Source organism: Polyodon spathula, chromosome 11 (genome assembly GCF_017654505.1).
Source record: "Polyodon spathula isolate WHYD16114869_AA chromosome 11, ASM1765450v1, whole genome shotgun sequence".
In the NCBI taxonomy this organism is placed as follows: domain Eukaryota; kingdom Metazoa; phylum Chordata; class Actinopteri; order Acipenseriformes; family Polyodontidae; genus Polyodon; species Polyodon spathula.
This window is the reverse complement of record NC_054544.1, coordinates 42,831,489-42,852,053: the sequence shown is the minus strand read 5'-3', so window position 1 is coordinate 42,852,053 and position 20,565 is coordinate 42,831,489. Positions and strand designations below refer to the sequence as shown.

The 20,565-nt window shown below is 36.6% G+C and overlaps 1 protein-coding gene across 1 annotated transcript in view; it reads left to right on the top strand.

Moving 5' to 3' along the window:
- The window catches only part of LOC121323298 (unconventional myosin-VIIa-like), a 36,304-nt gene extending 35,548 nt beyond the window's left edge, over nucleotides 1–756 (top strand). Inside the window, exon 47 of the mRNA XM_041264277.1 lies at nucleotides 268–756. Within this exon, the coding sequence (XP_041120211.1) occupies nucleotides 268–357 (90 nt within the window). The 3' untranslated portion in view covers nucleotides 358–756. The remainder of the gene's footprint in view (nucleotides 1–267) is intronic.
- Nucleotides 757–20,565: the final 19,809 nt, after the last annotated feature.

The window sequence follows — 20,565 nt, the reverse complement described above, 5'->3', positions numbered from 1 at the left end:
TAAATATAAATACATATAGTATCTATTTACAACAGGGATCAGTAGGACATGTTTTAATGTGTGACAATTTTAATGACAAATGCTAATATTATTAGTTATCATTATTAGAGCTCCACTTATACTTCTAATACAAGACCTAAAATAGAAGGTTTTCATCAAAGCTGAATATTTGCAAATAGCATATCTCTGTAGCAAGTGTGTGATTTGGCAAGGCTTTACAGCTTCAAAGTTCAGTATTAAAAATATACTATTTTTTGTTCTTTGTAGGGTTACAAAATGGATGACCTTCTGACCTCATACGTCAATTTGTATCTGAATGCTGTCAACAAGCAGAGGAATTCCCGCTTCCCAGTCTGAACAGACGGACAACCAGCCAGTAACAGCTAGTGCCTTGCATTTACATTTGCCTATTCTACCCTTTCCCCCAACACACACGCTAAGGCAGTCTGCAAACAACATACAAACACAAAAATGAACTGAGACATACAGTAGAATAAACAAACACAGTACAATGATGTGTACAAAGTCAGATATACACACAAAATATGTACGTTTGTTTTTGTCATTTGTCCTATAATATAAACCAAACATGGTTTGATATTGTAGGAGCTAGTTTTGATTTGAGTATAATACCACATATACAGTACAAACACATGTCCTTCTAAAAACAATAAGAATCTGGTTAGACAGTTCACTTTCCCAAGAACAAAATGCCTGACTATCATATTTAAACATAAATTAACCCAAGTTTTATCAGATTAATCACTGGTTTTAATCAAATCTTTTTTGTTAATTATTTATTTTTATTAAAGACCTGAAATCTGTTTGAAAAGCATGAATGTATTTAGAACACATATTTGCCTTTGTCCTGTTTTTAGAGATACATTTTAATGGTAGAGAGCTTGTTTTTACTAAACTTACTGGTACTTTTTCTACCATTCCAGCTTGCACTGGATTAATGGAACTTATTTTCTGATTAATCATTTAAAAGTCAAGATTAAAACCCTTACTTTCCCACATATTTACAACTAGTCAGTGTAATCCTAGATATGTATTTAAGAAACCATGTATGGTTTTGTGAGGCGAGAGTGTATTAAATGGAATGTCCAGACAGTAATTTATGTGTACAGAAATAAAATAAAATAATTTATTTTTATTTTCTATAGACAACAACAACAACAACAAAAAATTAAATAACAAAAGAAAACAAAACAGCGTGAGGGAGTGCTGGAGTAAAAATCCAAAACTGATCGTGAAATCGTCTTTCGCGGCGTACTGGACATAAACAAAAAAAAGACAAAAGAAATATTAGTTGTTTTCAAAAATCCCGCTGCTCCAAACTAGTCTCTCCCTCCGCCCGTTACTCCGCCTATTTTACCTTCAGACCAACCCCGAACACAGTAGTACGTTTCCTTTAGTATGTAACCATGTCACTGTTGAGTACCACAGGGTAACATCTGCTATCCAACTGTTTCTCATCTCTCTATCTATCTATTCTGCATTTAGCAGAAAGGAATGATTTTAATTTATTGCATTGTCCTGTGGCCAAATATATTTGAACATATTTCTTCAATAAATAATCAACAAACATTCGCTGTTGGTGTCGAGTTGTTTCTTTATAAAATCTCCAGTTATATACTGTAGCTTCCCTTGTCCCAAAACATCCCACTTGTTCTGTAATACTGCAGTGTATTGTTATCTGTTGGTATATTTAAGAAGCTTTGGTCCCTCTACTGAAGTGTGTTCCTGCTAACGTCATATTTCCATGGCGACCTCACTACACATGTCAGTAAGATCCAGCATTCGCCAATATCGAAAAACAACTGTAACAAAACTCTTAGATCTTTATTTGCTAGAGAGACTAATAAGTACTATGATTTAAAAAATAAAAACACATCAATTAAACAGGCCTATATTAATATGTGTTGTGTTAATTTGAAAGTACGTTAAGGAAACTACATAATATATGTTTTCACATTTTTAAAATTACTTTTAATATAGGTTGCTTGTGTTCTGCAATGTTGAAAATCAGACGATGGAAAAGCACAACTGTATCCTTTAAAGACATAAACCAAGAACTCATTTTTTTCAAAGGAACATGCACACTTTCCGTTTTATGTACTGCTTTATTTTGATTTTAAAAGTTGTTTTTGAGTTAATGTAAATATTCGTGAAAATAACGTATTAATAAGTAAGCTGAAGATAATTGAAGGTCTGTAGCAAAGAATTACTAAATTGATAGTTGCTAGATACCTATAAAGTAATATAATAAAATACAATAAAAACATTAGATTGTGTTGCAATGCAATTATGTAATTAAATTTACATTAACCTCATAAAAGGTAAAGTATATTTGATTTGTTTACATTACGGAAATCTTTCACTATTACCGTACTTCAGATCAACGAATCCTGAAAGGTAAAATGTAATTACTAATTATTTCAATGTTGCCAAACACAAGCAACCTGCTGTATTAATAGTAATTAAAAAAATGTGAAAACATATTGTAACAAAAATAATAACGATCTTTCTGTCAATTGCAGGTGCAAATTCAATCTTTAATTATTACAATAATAAATTATCAAAGACAATTTAACAAGGTTAACTAACAATTCAACAGGTCACTGTGGGCCACAATTTACACCTCTGAAATAAAACAATAACAAACAGGGTGGAACTAATAATCTCAGGGTGGAACTAAAAAGAAATCTCTGGGTAGAACTATTATGTTTACTTGTTTCTATCTGCTTCCAACAACAACAAACAAACTCCCCCTATCACTGGTGTGCAGCACCAGCCAGTCCCGCCTCATCTAACACTATGACCCATCACCAGCAGTTCTTGCGGCCCGTGCCCTTCGCCCATAGGCTGCTGGACCAATGCGAAACACAGCACCTCCCACCCCAAGCGCTACTGTACTTCACAGATCCCACATGCTTCAACATTATAGTACATAGTTTCCTTAATGTACTTTCAAATTAACGCATAATACATTTAACTGTACTGATTCACTGGGTCCTATTAATAGAGGCTTATTTAGTTTGTGTATTTTTATTTTTTATCTTTTAACAATCGTAGTACTCACCAGTCTCTCTAGCAAGTAAAACTGGACTGTTTCATTTCTGTCCAGCTATTCCAGTATAACCGTAAAAAAAGGACAGGGGATAGTATGACTTGAAGAGGTCTGACGATTGAGTTGAGGAGAGGTGAGGATTGACTCAAGGAGGGGTGAGGAATGAGTCGAGGAGGGATGAAGACTGATGTCTGACGATTGAGTTGAGGAGGGTGAGGATTGAATCAAGGAGGGGTGATGACTGATGTCTGACGATTGAGTCAAGCAGGGGTGAGGAATGAGTCGAGAAGGGGTGAGGTCTGACGACTGAGTCGAGGAGGGGTGAGGTCTGATGTCTGACGATTGGGTCGAGGAGGGGTGAGGTCTGATGTCTGACGATTGAATCGAGGAGGGGTGAGGATTGAGTCAAGGAGGGGTGAGGATTGAGTCGAGGAGGGGTGAGGATTGAGTCGAGGAGGGGTGAGGATTGAGTCGAGGAGGGGTAAGGATTGACTCGAGGAGAGGTAAAGATTGAGTCGAGGAGGGGTGAGGATTGAAGTCTGATGTCTGACGATTGAGTCGAGGAGGGGTGAGCTCTGAGGATGTCCTAAAATAGACACCCTACACAGTATTCTGCTAAAGCGCTCAGCCCTGATTAAAAAAATAAATAAAATGTATACAAAAAAACCCTGTACAGTAGACTAATAGTATAAGTGCATGGGACTTTCAAGTTTCAGAAACAGCTGTTTTGTATATTTTTAAATGCAGAATAATGTCACTACTCAATATTGTTTTGCTAATGTAATGATTGTATACCAAATAAATAAATAAAGCGTGAGCAGTTTTTCACTAAAACCAGTTTGACTGTTTTGAAACTGAGTAGTTTTATTTTCAGTGTTGTGCTAATGATGTGCTCAGATCTCTTCCAACTTTGGAACATACACTGGTATATAATATATAAAATCAATTTAAAAAAAATGCAAATAGTAAACCTAAACCTTCGGTGCCTCCAACAGGTGCACGCTCGGTACCACCCACCTTTCTCGTGCTGGCGAGAGAGGTCATCGCTTGTGCAAGGCTGTATCAATTTGTTTAGGTAGGGCGAGCTCTTTTGCAAAAGTTGCCCTCACGTGTAAGTATTGTGTACTAGCAATTAATTATTTGTGCCAAACAGTCTGGAGCAAGTCTCTGCAAATTGCATGCTGTGACCTCCAGTGTTGTATACAATATTTCCCACCATACAAATTTTCCCACCCCAGCTTCCGGTTCAATCGCAGGATTTGGCATTACCATAGCGGAAAGCACAGATTGGAGCATAAACTAAAATCCAGGGGCGGCACAAAATGGCGGCCTGAGTGGAAGGGAGTTAGGTTTTCACACTTAAAATGACTTAATTATTGGAAAATTCTGTTTGCAACAGGATAACGTGTAACTAATTGATCTGAATAAGTATACTGCAGCACATGGAGAACTCCGGAAAACGGAAAGAGAAGAAAACTTCTCAGATAGGAAAGAGTAGTGTACACCAATCCGTTATGTACAGCATAAACAACAGAAATACAGTCTGTCAAGAAGACTTGATGCCAATGAAAGGGAACGAAGAAAATGTTTTGACATGCACAAATGATATTGCTGAAATGCATTCATATGCACGGTCAAATAGCCCTTCTCTTGTGCCGCTATGGATGTGAATTTGCTACCGATACTCCATTAAAAAGCACTTCTCCCAAAAGAGGGAAACAAGAGCCAACATTGCTAGAATTACAGGAAAATATTACAGAAATACTCACAACAAAAATAAACGAAAGAGCAGACAATCAGGAGAGAATGACCAGGAAAGAGCATAGAGGCATTTAAAACAATCAATAGACTGTTTTCAAAGAGGTACAGGGCTTGAAAAATGATGTTAAAGAAGTTAAACAAAAAAGTAAGATATACGAAAAGAATATATCTGAACTTGAGCAAAAAGTTAACGAAGCAGAAAGAAACAATCGGAGATGGAATCTAAGGCTTTATTGAATTCCCGAGCAGGCAACGAAAAGTTATTGACATTTGCAAAACAGTTCTTCCAAAAGCGAAGATTTAACTTAAAGCAGCCCGAAGTCATCTGTGGCCAATGGTGGAGTCTGCACGGAAGGAAGGGAAGAAGGCATGCTTTGTCAGAGTAATAGCGTACACTGATAGCAGAGAAATCCACGCAAAATGTATTCAACACTTGAATTGAATTTGGAACTGGCGGTATGCATGGGTATATTGAAATTTAGCAATCAGAAAAGTGTTTTATAATTCTTTTTTTGTGATGAAAACCATTACATGTGGGTAATTTTTATTTTTTCTTATTGTTTGATGTCCTTATCTATTTGTTCTATCAATGCTAGGGGAATAGGAAATCATTTTTTTTTGTTTTGTAAAAAATGTAATGCTGATTTTTATTTTATTCAAGAAACACACACATGCTCTTCTGACTAGATTTTGGAGAAACCACTGGGGAAATGATATGTGGTTATCCTATGGCAGCAATCATTCAGCAGGAGCAGCTGTTTTGAAGGGAAACTTTAAAGGGAAAATTCTTAATAGTAGGCTTCATCATTCTGGCCGATGGGTAATTTTCACAGTTTACATTAATCAAGAACAGTTTATATTAAGGAATATATATGCAACAAACAGTAAGTCAAAAAACAAGGTGTTGTTTCAGAATATTGAAGAAGAGATTATTCAAATTTTGGGTAATTTTCCTGAGGCCAAGATAATTCTGGGAGATTTTAACACAGTTCCCAATGAAAAGATTGTGAGTTAAGTGAAATGTGTGACATTCCTATTAAAAATATAATAACATATCTAGGAATTAAAGTTTGTAAAGATCAGGAAGAAAGAAGTAGGTTAAACTTTATGCCCATTATAGAAAAAAATAAAAATAAATTTTAATACTTGGTTGTTAAGGGATTTATCTTTATCTGGTTGTGTACTACTATCAAAGGCTGAAGGAATATCTAGATCAGTTTGTACTTTACTGTCTCTAGATACACTTCAGTATGTATTAAAAGAGCATGATAGTAGGTTGTATAATTTGATATGGAAAAGCAAACCTCACTATTTAAAGAAAGATATACTTTCTAACACAGTAGAACAAGGTGGCCTTGATGTGTTGGATTTTAAGACTTCAAATATTTTAAAACTAATTGGATCAAAAATGATATTAAAACCATGGAATGTATTCCCTAGATTTGTCTTTCGAAAGGTTTATGGCATTGAATTCTTACTGAAATGTAATTTTGGATAAAATCCCTGTTAAACTTGCTACTTTTCATAAACAGGTCCATAAACAGGTACATAATGAACCTATTATTAATTTGTGGAAGGTACCATATTCATAAAATGAAATGGTCCAATTATACCCCAAATTTTGAATTTTTTAAAATAGAAATGATGTACTATATCAATACCATTAAAACAAGTAAAAATAAGAAAGAATAAAAACTGTACTTCTTTAATCTTTTGGTTTATTTTGGGAGTAGTGGAATACACCTGGCAATGTATAAAGTTTATTTGTTTATGCTTATAGGATTTGTTGTCCTTTCAATTGTATACTTTTTGTTAAGTTTCGTTAATAAAAGCAATTATTTATTTATTTATTTATTTTTTGTTTTTTGGTTTTGCTTTTCCAGAGGGTGAAGTGAAACCTAATCAATCGTTGAAACAATGCAATTTATTTTAGTGTTTCGCTTGAGCTGAATTTTTTTTTTTTTGTGTGTGTAAAAAATTTTACTGCAAATATAAATGTGTATATAACGTATAGTTGAAGTGAATATCAGTGCTTAATACTTGTAAATTTATAATAACAATGAATTTTTCATTATTAGTATTGTTAGTAGTCGTAGTAGTATTATTACTTACAGCCACTAATAAGTTAATGTCGCTGTTTAGTTTATGTTAATTAATATAAACAGAAAATAAATTATTTTATTAGATGGTTACAGTACTTTGTTTTTATGTCGTTCTTACACACACACACACACACACACACCAACATACATACTACGACTTTTTAATCGCCACTAATATAACAACTAATATATATATATATATATATATATATATATATATATATATAATATATATATATATGGATTAGCCAGTGTTAAGTTTGTTACTACTTCATTTTATTTGTCAATAAAACGTATTTTTTTAACATGAAAAAGTTGTCTGTTAATTACATGTTTTGCCACGACTGTGTTATACATGCAATTGTGTTAAAACATTGTACTTGTTTTCGATAGGTTGCTTCTTTTACACAGAATAAAACCCGCCACTCTAGTGAATAAATGTATTATAAACACCGTTTTCGCTATTCATTAACTTTCCCTTGCGGTAAAAATATCCTGCGACGGAACCGAAAGTTGGTGTGGGAAAATTTGTACGGGGGGAAAGATTGTGTACGACACCTGCTTGCCGAGCATGGTCCGACACCATGGAGAGTCCCGGACAACAATCCACCCACAGACACACGGTTCCGCGGGCGCTCGTTGTTACGCATGAATATATTTCATGGTTTAATTATGATTATATAAAGCAAGAAAAAGCATAAACATTATGATAAAATACCAAAATAAACATATATTTTAGTTTTTACTCTGTTCACTCTACCAATCGGATACGAGAACCTTGAGACCAATCATAGCTTAAATTGGAAAATAGCCTATCAGATGAGTCTTGTTCATATACGTCACCACGTCTATATAAACCTCGGTCTCCCGCGCCCCCAGCACTGTGTGGACGGGAGAGGTTTATGGGTTCCCTAACCCTAAGTTTCGAGGTTGTTTCAGCCGATAAGGTAGTTTGCTGTTTCGTATGCTAGCATTCAGCAAACTTAAAATGAAGTCTAGCAGATAAACAACGCTCTTCGTTCCACAGACAGCCTGCAACCTTTCTCACGTGGGTTGAAAAACCCTCGGGGTGTTTGGCGGCGGTCAGCTGTCTGGGCAGGTCGTCCAGCAATGTTGTCGCTAAGAGTTAGCCTCTGTGTGCCAAACAGACTCCCCCTCGGTGAGTGTAGGTATGCAAGCAGAGTAAACCGAGCGACGCAGGGTTAGCATTGCGCTTCTCTGACAAGTGAGACTCGCAATACGGCTGCACTCGGACACAACGCAATATACATTTACGTTAATGCAAGCATATACCAAGTTTGAGTTTAATTTCCAAATCAAGTGGTGTTGTATCTAGTTCCGTTTAGATAGAGTGCACGGAAAGCGTGTGTAGGTTATCTAAAACTGTTTAATTTATTCTCTTCAGGTGATCGAGCGCACAGTTCAAATGCACGTTTGTCAATTTAACAAGTGGCTGTATTTTAATGTAGGATTAATCGTGTTTCTAGAAAAAAAAGTGTAAAAATAAACTATGTGTAGTTGTTTGCGTATCGTACTGTAACAAAGCACGTACTTAAGTGTTTACGTAGTTACCACGGTCATTTTGTAGTTCAAGTTAACCTGTGCATTTCAAATGCTGTGCCACACTGCCTCAACATGCAGTATTAGGTGTGGAGTGCATTTTTCAATGGTAAACGTTTAGGTGTACTAACTTGTGTTTTTAGGATTTAATAAATAATTTTCCAAGGGTGATCGCCACTACAGGCGAAACGTGATTTTATTTTGTTGCATGCTTGTTTTAAATCCACAATAACAGTACGCTATTTTTATTATTATAATACGTGTAATACATATATTAACAAATAATACGGTTTCAAAATTGAGTGTGTGTTTATAGACTGGTACGACTTCTAAATCAAAAAATCGAATTTCTACGACTATTTAGAAGAGGTCTTACAAGTTCATGCAACATTTATAAAGATATAACAAATATAATTGCACTTCAAATAAATCTCACGATAAATGAGTCGCATACAAAATGTATTTTCTTTGGGTTAAGGTGCACTTAACCCTCTAAAATAGATAATTGCCAACCTTTTTAGTCGTTAAGCTTTAAATAGGTAATTTTAACAATAGAGAAATATAGAAATGATACATTTACTTCTGAAATATAGGTGCCAATGGTGGAGTTTGTAGTGGTTGTGTTTTTTTTTTTGTTTTTTGTTTTTAGCTCGAGACAATATTGGAGAAAAATGTCTTAAAATGCTTCATTGGGTTTCCATTCAATCAGTTGATTTTGCTCCAGTAAACCTAGCTTTTCACAGCACGTCATGCAAATGAATGGGAAAGGTGGAGGTTTATATGTAGAAGTACTCGTGCTGTTTTTGAAGATTAGTGAAATTTTGTGACTGGTTTCTATGCAGAGGAAGAGGAAGAGGGGCCCCCCTCCCCAAACGTTAATTTAACCCTTATTTGTAAACAAACCTACAAAATATAGTGTACAATATTGAACTATATTTAATTGTGAGAATGTTATCAAGTATGTAACATCACTTAATAAGAACGTTTTCTACTTAATTTTATTCTGCGTACATCTTTACATTCAACACTGCACTATTTTTAATAATAAACGAACAGGTTTAATCACTAACCCTACCAGGATTCCCCAATTTTGCGATCACAGAAATTATTACAGAATTCACAGTTGTGCACAGACATTTGCAGAAATTTCCTTGCATAGGAAACAGTATTATTATTATTATTATTATAATAATTATTATTAATATTATTAGTACACTATGTAACACAGTTTTTGTTCCTGGGTAGTAAGTGTTATTTCCTAATTGTTTATGCCTCAAAAGTATAGAAAATGGCTATTATTCCCCACAAACTTTGCTTTTGTGACTAGGACAGTGATATTTCAAAATATCACTATTTCCAATGGGAAAATGGGCAAATGTGTGTCTTTTCGTTCACATAAAGTCAGAAAAAAACAACATACGAATCCAAATTAACGTGTATTTATACTAAAGTAATACAAAAATGACTACAAAAGATTTAGAAGTGAGTAGTTTTTTGAGATTATACTGTATATACAGGATACAATCTGAATTACTGGCACCGCATAGCGACAGCTACAGTGATAAAAATGTGTAACATCTGTAAATATAAAAGCAAAGGATATTTTCATTGTTCAAAAAATAAATAAGTAAATAAAAACTTTCGAATCCCTCCGGAGCCCTCTGCTTGCGTGGGCCCGAGTACAGCTGCACACGCCATTTGCGCAGAGAACTGGTACATGATTCAGTTAAGCTGGTGTAATAACGCAAAGTACCTCCTGCCTAGTAGGGTTAATGATGTGTTTTACTGCTTTTGCCCAAAATGTTTTTCAACTGTCATTAGTGGGGTGTCATGTTAGTAGTGAATACTGTTTCAGCTAATTTGATCTTACAATTCTTTAATTAAAAGTTAACTTGGAGGTATAAAATGAAACTGACCAACAGGTGCAGATAGCCAAGGCTGAAAACCAGCTGAGTCGTTATGTATGTTTCCCCTTTCATTCAGGCAATACAGCAGGGATCAGGTGATGCTGCATATACTACCCTGGCTTAGAAACCTTACCTGTCCAACGGCTGACAGCTGCTGCGGAAGCATTCAACACCACACTTGGGCAAATACGGGTAGTGAGCTCTTGAAAGGGAGGTGGCGGTTACTGATGAAATGGATGGAAGTGCAGCATTAGTTCATTCCTAAAATTGCAACTGCCTGCTGTATCGTGCACAAACTTGTCAACAACAAAAATTGAGGGGAAAAAAAGCGCCGCTGTTTTTCAAAATAACAACCCGTGTTAGAATACTCTCAGAAAAACAAGCCCAATCCCACAGACTTGGCAACTGAAGGTTACTTCAGCTGCCAGTTTCAATTGGACAGCAGTGATCAAGGAGACTCTGGATTTACTGACAGAGATTCTGGATTTACTGTTGTGTTAAATATTAGTGATGCAAACAAATGAAACAGCCCATAAGTTCACTTGCAATTTTATTTGGTCAGTTCTGAGAGGGCATCAACAACTGGTTGGTATTCTATTCATGTTGTTGCGCTGTTCTGGTCGATCGATCTGGCTCATGACATCCAGTTCAACTATATTAACGTGGAGGGCAGATATGTGTTGTCTGAACGTAGCTGGGGTCAAAAAAAGGGCAGGAATTTAATTCAGACATTCAAATAGCTCACTTGCTCTTCATGTTTAACTTTAGCATGGTTTTTACAGCAAGGGTATTCTCAAACAGCTGCTTTAATACTATAACAAGGGCATAATGCAGTTCATGGTAAGTGGCTTTATATAGACCTGTAAACCACAAGAGATGTACAACATGACAGGACAGATATAGCAAAAAACAAGAATTAAAAAAAAAAGCCACCTGCGTTATCAGAAGGTGAACTACACAACTGTGAACCATAAAATCGCCCTTCAGCCACTACTTTCTGCAGCTTGGAGCCCACAGTTTTGTGTTTTTGAGTATGTGAGTTGTGTCCTACCCTTATTTTAATATTAGTATCACAAATACAGTTCCCTGTGTTTAGAAGTGTTACTTTACCTTACCACCCTTTATAAACTGACTGTTTAACCTGAATCTAGAGAGCTCCTTATCTGATTGTGATGAAACCTGGTCTGGACATTTAAGCTCAATCTATTACAGTAAGATAACTGATGGCACTTCTCACCGCAGCATGTGTAGATTTAGGAGTTTGTGCAGCTAAGTAAATGGGAGAAACAATTTACTGAACATCAATCTCCTGGCCCTTGATCATTTAAAAAATATGTGTAATTCAATGGAGTTCTGAACCCCAGTGGGCTGTGTGGTTTTCAAGCCATTACTGTTAGTCAGAGGATTTAAATTGTAGACTTTAATAGGAAAAATAAGATTAAGACGTTGGAAAATATGACTGAAAAAATGCTGATTTATATGTGTAATTGCCTGACTCCCTGTACATGGTGTCTTTCTGCTGTAAAATGAAGACTTGCCTCATCAGTGAAGCTGCAGAGCAACTGCTCAGCCATTCAACCCCTGTTGGAAAAACATATAGATAGATTCATAAAGAATTAAAAAGTTTCCATCTGGAATATTCTAGTCTCGTATTTCAATACTGCTGCTAGATGGTTCACACTGCTGTTATGCGCTGCACTGCTCTGTAATGAAAACACAATTGCAAACAGTCTACATGAATTGTGGAAAGATCTGATGTTGGGCACAGTCGATTCACTGCGGACAGAAGTTTCCAAACCCATTCTCTTTCATCTTATTACCTTTATTAACATTATCACTGGAAATTGCATTCTCTTCCCTCATGTTAGCTTTAATACATTACAACTGGTTCTCCTTTAAAGGACTGCTAGACAAGGCTTACAAAGCCCTTCTCTTGGGGGGGAGTTTACACCAGGCAATTAATTGCCGGTATATTTTCTAATCTAGTTTATTGCTGGCAGTATTGCTAACAATTTCATGGCAATTCGGTGATTCAACTGAAAACATATGAGGACTTTAAATACTGGCTACATACAGTATGTGCACAACAAATACCAACATTTAACTAAAGAAAACACTGTTCACATATATAAAGACATGTTGTATATTTATGTAGGGTATTTAGGTAATTAACTAAATATTTGGTTTCATGTTACATCTAATGAAGTTGCATTTCAAATGGATAACATTGGGAAAGTACCAAATCCTTTGTAGCTTCCCAATCTCAGTTGAAACTTCTGTTTAGTATACTGCTGTTTTACAGTACGTTGTGCAGTATGCTATAATTCAGTACAGTATTTGCACTAAATAACATTCTTTTGATCTGTTTAAAACAACCACATAAAGGAATATTAAAATAAGTAGCAGTACTCTAAATGTACTTAAATACTGAAGCGTTTTTAGAAAAAAAAAAAAATTGAAAGTGTCATTGTTAACATCCTGACAATGTTTTACATGTAAAACTTTTAAAGTCTGTTTAAAGGCTTTTTTAAATGACCGCTCTAGTACACTGATAGTGTAAGGATTATTGCCCACATTGTCAAACAGGTAACACAGCAATAACGATCCGTGATGTGGTATGGAACAGAAAAGCCAGAGCAAATGTATTTATTTTTTTAAATTGCTCTTCCTGCGATGATTTAGAGCAGTGGTTCCCCCTGTGTCTGCTGGTTTTCATTCAAACTGACCTCTCAGTTACTTAACTAGACCCTTAATTGAAGTGATAATTTGCTTAATAAGACCTTTGTAATTGTTTTCAGCTCTTAAACAGCTAACTTGAACTCTGCAACTGTTTAGGAGCTGAAAACAATTAAAAAGGACTAATTAAGCTAATGAATAGCTAAATTAAGGGTTCAGTTTGGGAACTCAGTTGAAATGAAAATTAGCAGACACAGGGGTCCCCCAGGACCAGGATTGGGAAACTCTAATTTAGAGGACAGATCTCAAACCCCAGTGCACTGGAGCAGCCATTCTGAAAAGAGCTTTGAAACAGCTTTAAAGTTATAAGTTTAAAAAGTGGTCAGGGTGTTAACAATGAAAAGAAAAATTACAGGTATGTGGGGGATGTATAACACTATATTTTTCAGAACCCCGTTACTTACTCTTTAATTGGGGTATCGATTACCTCAACATTGAAATATGCTGTTAGCAAAATAATTAATCAACAAAGGTGCTTAAAGTATTTTTATTGTCTGTCACGTTTGCAATGACATTACAGTGTCGTTATCAAACATAATTGCAAACATGGTAAAACATTTTAACTAGTTATTTAAAATGTCAACAACTGTGATATGAAGAATAAGGGGTAGCTGTACTAAAGTGTGCCACATCTGTCTCAAACCAGTGGCAAACAAGTCGGAAGTCTAGGGTGAAACGTGCTAAACAAGCGCACTGCTGTTAGCGACTTTTTAGGGAATGCTTTGCGGCAGCAGTTTCTGTTTGCGGTTCATCCTCAGATGAATATGTAATTATGGGCGTTCCCACATAAATTGACAAAAAGGGGGTGGAGATAGTGCAAATGAGGGTAGACAAATATTATAATGAGATGTACTAAAGCTGCAGACAATTGTGACACAACTGCATCAATTTGTTAAGAACTTTTGAAAGCAAGTTTGAAACATTCGCAATTGTTGCTGGCGTTTCCCAGTCCACTTTGTCTTGTGCGTTGCCAGTTGTGCTCAATGCATTTTGAGTACCTAATTTTGATTAAAGTCAGGGTGTACTTCCAAGCCTTGAAAACACATTTCTATGACATTTCTAGTTTTCACAACATGTTGGGAGGAACAGACTGCACACATGTGCCACTAACCCCTTCAGCTCATTCTGAGCATCTGTATAGGACCATGATCTATTGTGTGTTAATTATCTAGGCTACTAAGTAAGCCAAGTTAAAAATAATAATAATAATTAAATAAAATAATAATAAAAAAAACCTAAAATAATTTAGTTTCAATTTAAAATAATCTTTTATTCGCATTGTACACCAATGTGTATAATGCAGCAGCAAGATTTATTTTGTGTTACCAGTACGCTTAAGAACAAAAAAATTGTGTTAGATATTCATTTGATTTTACTACTGTACTGTATACTGTATAGGTGTATTAAAATAGGTAAACTGAAGAGGAAACAATGCATTGTATAGGTGATGCTTACATTTAACGAAAACAGTGTTATTTTGATTCTTGCACCCTTGCATGTATAGACGTTATCCTTCGGGCACCCTCTGCTGCAGCCAACCACAACTCAACTGACATTATTTATTTGAACAATGTTGCATGACTCTCGCAACGTATTCTAGAGATCTTGCTAAGAAGATGCAACAAATATTTAAATTATTATATTGCGGCTCTTTTCATTAACATATTTTCTCTTAGTACATACGACAAAATGTATACTTTGTCGCAACGAAAATGCAAATTGTGGTATGTTTGCACTGTGACTGGCCCATCTTAGTACATCTACCCCTGAATTTTATGGCAAGTTGAGAATATAGCGTATCCTTCATGGTTTATTTAAATACTTTGCAGCCCCAAGACCATCATTAATTAAAAAAAAAAGAAAAAACAATCAGTGATGCCTCTTCTTCCACGCTCCACTGATCCATGGGCTCTGCCATCTAGGAATGATGAGTAAAATGGCATCACAGGCTGAACAATTGCAAGCAGTATTGCTACCGAGTCAGAGCCTGTCTGACTCTCGACACGATTGCAAGCAGTCTTGCTCACTAATGATTTCCATTACATGAAAGGAGGTGTTAAAAACTTCATGCTGATATTGGACTCTGCTCTCGACAAGATAAGCATTAACTAAGACATAGCTTCTTTTACTGTGAACTAATGTGATCCATCTACATTTCCTTCCATCTGATGATGTAGATATCCTTCTGCCTGGTGTTGATGGCTGAAATGTAATAAAGGTGGCTCCAAGGATCAACCACAGTGCGGCCTCCCTAGCGCATCAGCATGACAACCGTCTGGACTGAGATGAGTAGGGTACTTCTCTTTGGGGACTTCAAGTGGGCACCTTCCATCCTTGGTGTTTTGTAGACTAGCCCACGACACCTGAACCCTTTGCGGTCCTATGTCGGACCAGGTCCAACATTACAATTTTCCCTTTCCAGTCCATCATCAAAAAGATGTAAAGCACAGGTCTTTAGTTGATTTTTCTCTGGAAAAAGCAGAGAAAACTTTTCAATGGCCAAGTGAGACTGACAGGAGCCAAATGAAACCCCCCAAAAAAAGGGACGTATCTGATAAATCCATGCACCATAGAGATAATACGGACATAAACAAAGGAAATATCTGCTTCTGCATCCAGCGCTCAAAGAATATCATGAATTGCAGAGCTTTTTGAGATGTATTTCCTGCCGTTGTTGAACTGTCTGTTGCTGTGTGACCCTGTCCTGCATGCAGAGGCATATTCTGTCTTATCTTTCATTTAAAAAAAACAAGACTGCTCTAAATACGAGGAGACCTGTGCAGCATAGATAAAAAAAACTACTCTGCCTCCATTTTCCAGAGTCCATCCTCAGTGTTCAAACAGACTCTAGATACTCTTATAGCTAAACAAGACACATATTTTCCACACAGATCCATATATTACAAAACAATAATAGCTGGTTCAGTGTGTATAACCAGGGGTTATAGGTTCTGGGGACAGGAAGCTCTCAAGGGTTCGCTGTCCACAGAACTGATGGTATTACTCCCGCTGGTAATACACACTGAACCAGCCATTATTCTATTTATAAAAGAGCATTTTTTAAATATTAATTTTATTTACAAATGTACAAATACAAGATAATACTGTACATAGTTAAGTATAAAAGTATTGCAGATACATTGATTAACGTGAGATTGCTTTATGGGAACAGATATTACACTGAAACCATTTTTTATGTATTCAGGTTTAAATTTTGTATTTTGCCTTTTCACTGTGCATGGTGTAATATACCTTTGATAAAGATGAGCAAAAAGGCTGTATAAAAAAAACAACACAGATAATGAGCTATATTTTATGTTAAAAAATATTGGAAAACTATACTCTTATATTAAGACAAGTGCTTATTTTTAACAGGTAATATTATTTTTTTTTTTCTCAAAAAGATAGGTGTCACCCCTAAAGATGCTTATAAATAAAGTTAAAAAAAATTAAAACTTTTTTAACAAGTAATTTTTTTTTTTTCTCAAAAAGATAGGTGTCACCCCTAAAGATGCCTGGTAGAGGATGCAAGTGCATCTTGCCCCCACGCACAGTGAGGTAGATGGTTCAGGAGGCAAAGAAGAATCCAAGGGCCACAGTTGGAGAATTACAGAATTTGGTTGCATTTTTAAGTTCACCAAGTCTTAAAATCTACAATTAAACACCGCCTCCATGTAAATCTGCCTGGTAGTTGAGAACAGTTTGCTAAACGGCATTGCCCCTTGCACAGAACCGAAGATGGTTCAGGAGGCAAAGAAGAATCCAAGGGCCACAGTTGGAGAATTACAGAACTTGGTTGCATCTTGGGGTCACCAAGTCTACCAAATCTACAATTATCTTTGATGTTATGGGGCTGTTTTGCTTCCACTGGTCCTGGGGCCCTTGTTAAGGTATGGTCATGGATCTTTGATGTTATGGGACTGTTTTGCTTCCACTGGTCCTGGGGCCCTTGTTAAGTGTCAACCAGCATCATGAACTCTACCAAGTAAAATCCAGGACATTTTAGCCAAAAACCTGGTTGCCTCTGTCCAGGAGGCTGAAACTTGAAAACAAGTGGTTCTTCCAGAAAGGGCAATAAGCGCAGACCGAAGGATATCAAGGATCTGGAAAGATTCTGTATTGAGGAATGGTCTAAGATCCCTTCCAATGTGTTCTCCAATCTCATTAGAAATTATAGAAAAACGCTAGTTGCCGTTATCCTTGTAAGGGGAGAGTGCACAGTACTGAAAACAAGGGTGCCAGTAATTGTGACATTCCCTTGAATCTTTAATAAAGTACAGTATATTCCACATGTTGGAAAATTACAATATACCTCATTACCTGTGTTGCTTATTTTATAAAGCCTTTTTTGGCAGCCTTTATACAGCCTTTTTTTTGTCAAGAGTGGCAACAATTTTGGAGGTGGCTAAAAAACTACCTCCATAATATATATAAAATGTATTCAAAAAAAAAAAAAAAAAAAAAAAATTAAAAAAACTGTTAAGCACAGTTTGGGATTTACAGAGTATTATAATAGCCCAAATGAAAAGTATTGTAGCGTGCACGGGGGAAGGCAGCAGCAGGGCTGGTAGGTGACATAATCGTATACAAAGACATAAGCCCGATATACGCTCCTTGCAAAGGAGCCGGCTCTTTTGTACAGAGGTATCAGCGATATGCTTCAGTGCGAGAGGTCCTGGATTCACGCCCGCCCTCCACTGAGTGTACAAAACATTAGGAACACCTTCCTAATATTGAGTTGCACCCACTTTTGCCCTCAGAACAGCCTCAGTTCATTGGGGCATGGACTCTATAAGGTGTCGAAAGTGTTCCACAGGGATGCTGGCCCATGTTGACTCCAATGCTTCCCACAGTTGTGTCAAGTTGGCTGGTAGTGGATCTCTACTCCGAATAGCTCATTCCATCTCATCCCACAGATGCTCAATTGGATTGAGATCTGGTGACTGGGCAGGCCACTGCAGTAAGCTGAACTCACTATCATGTTCGTGGAACCATTCCTGGACAATCCTAGCCTTGGCATTATCCTGCTGAAAAAATCCATCAGCAGATGGATACACTGCTGCCATGAAGGGATGCACCTGTTCAAGGGCACTTAAATATTTTGTCTTGCCCATTTACCCTCTGAATGGCACACATACACAATCCATGTCTCAATTGTGTCAAGGCTTAAAAATCCTTCTTTAACTTGTCTCCCCTTCATCTACACTGATTGAAGTGGATTTAACAGGTCACATCAATAAGGGATCATAGCTTTCACCTGGATTCACCTCATCAGTCTATTTCATGGAAAAAGCAGGTGTTCCTAATGTTTTGTACACTCAGTGTGTATATATATATAATTCTCTGTAACTAATTCTCTGTAATTTTGGGGTTTATTTACAATAAAAAATCAGTGAGGGACGAGGCAAACGCGCACAGCAGAGATGTAGTGGTTTGAGGTCAAATATAAATCCTTATCTTGCCAATCATTGGACACATTGTTTCTGGAGAGAGGAATAAGGAACCAGCTATTAGACTGACGATTTAGTCTGGCATTGGAAGCGCCTAACGTATGCTTAATATTAACGTGATTTGAATTGAGGTTTAAGTGAGTTCCCTGCCAGAACCTTTGCTTTGCTTAATTTTTCTAAAACATCTTTGGTAAGAAATATCAACTACTGGCCATCACTCTTTAAAACACTAGATGGCAGCAATGTCCTTTCTTAGTGAACTGCAACATGCAGTCTGAAAATGACGTAATTTATTATTGTTATTATTATTATTATTATTATTATTACTGTAATCTGCACGGTCACAATAACACTGTGCTCTAAAACAGTGGTATTCAACCTTTTCAGCTCAAGTACCCCTTTACAGTTTTCAGTCTACTGAATGGTACCACAGTTCCAATGAAACTAAAGGCAGAATAATCTGATCAACACGTTTCCTCCCTGTTTATTTAATACATAATGTACAGTGCCTATAGAAAGTCTACACCCACTTTCAGATTTTTCACCTTTTTTTGCCTTATAGCCTGGAATTAAAATGTATTAAAATATAAATATTTTTTCATTTATCTACACTTCCTACCCCACAACTTCCAAGTGAAAAAATATTCTAGAAATGGTAGAAAATTAATTAAAAATAAAAACTGAAATAGTTTGGTTGGATAAGTGTCCACCCGTCTTGTAAAAGCAATCCTAAATTAGCTCAGGTGTAACCAATCACCTTCAAAATCACACACCAAGTGGCCTCCACCTGTATTAAATTGTAGTGATTCACATGACTTCAGGGTAAATTCAGCAGTTCCTGTAGGTTCCCTCTGCTGGGTAGTGCATTTCAAAGCAAAGACTCAACCATGAACACCAATGCGCTTTCATAAGAACTCTGGGACAAAGTTGTTGAAAGGCACAGATCAGGGGATGGGTATAAAAAAATATCAAAGGCCTTGAAGGCCCTTGGAGCACAGTCAAGACGATTATTAAGAAGTGGAAGGTGTATGGCCCCACCAAGACCCTGCCTAGGTCAGGCCGACCATCCAAATTGAATGACCGAGCAAGAAGGAGACTGATCAGAGAGGCTACTAAGAGGCCAATGGCAACTTTTCAAGAGCTACAGGCTTTTATGACCAAAACTGGTCAAAGTGTGCATGTGACAACAATATCCCAAGCACTCCACAAATTTGGCCTGTATGGTAGGGTACATTACTCAAGAAAGCACACCTTGAATCCCATTTGAAGTATGCAAAAAAAACATTTTTTGCAGCCATGTGGCGAAAGGTTTTGTGGTCTGACGAAACTAAAATGGTACTTTTTGGCCTAAATGCAAAGCGTTGTTTGGTGCAAACCCAACACAGCACATCACCCAAAGAACACCATCCGTACTGTGAAGCATGGTGGTGGCAGCATCATGTTATGGGGATGTTTCTCATCGGCAGGGACTGAAGTCCTTGAGGAAAACCTGTTGCCCTCTGCAAGAAAGCTGAAACTTGGACCGAAGTTCACCATTCAGCAGGACAACGACCCAAAGCACACAGCCAAAGCTACACTGGAGTGGCTAAGGAACAAAAAGGTAAATGTCCTTGAGTAGTCCAGTCAGAGAGAATGGTCAAATATTGCCAAATCTAGGTGTGCAAAGTTGGTAGAACCCTATCCTAACAGACTCACACCTGTAATTGCTGCCAAAGGTGCTTCCACCATGTATTAACCCAGGGGGTGGAGACTTATCCAATTATGATCTTTCAGTTTTGTATTTTTAATATATGTATTTTTTTCTCAATAAAAACTTTTTTCCTCTTAACAGTGTGGCATATGGTATGTAGATAAGTGGGAAAAAAATCCTCCTTTAAACGTATGAAACTCTGAGTCACTGACACAACAAAATGTGAAAAAAAATCAAGGGGGCGTAGACTTTCTATAGGCACTGTATGTCACAAGTTTGGGACTGA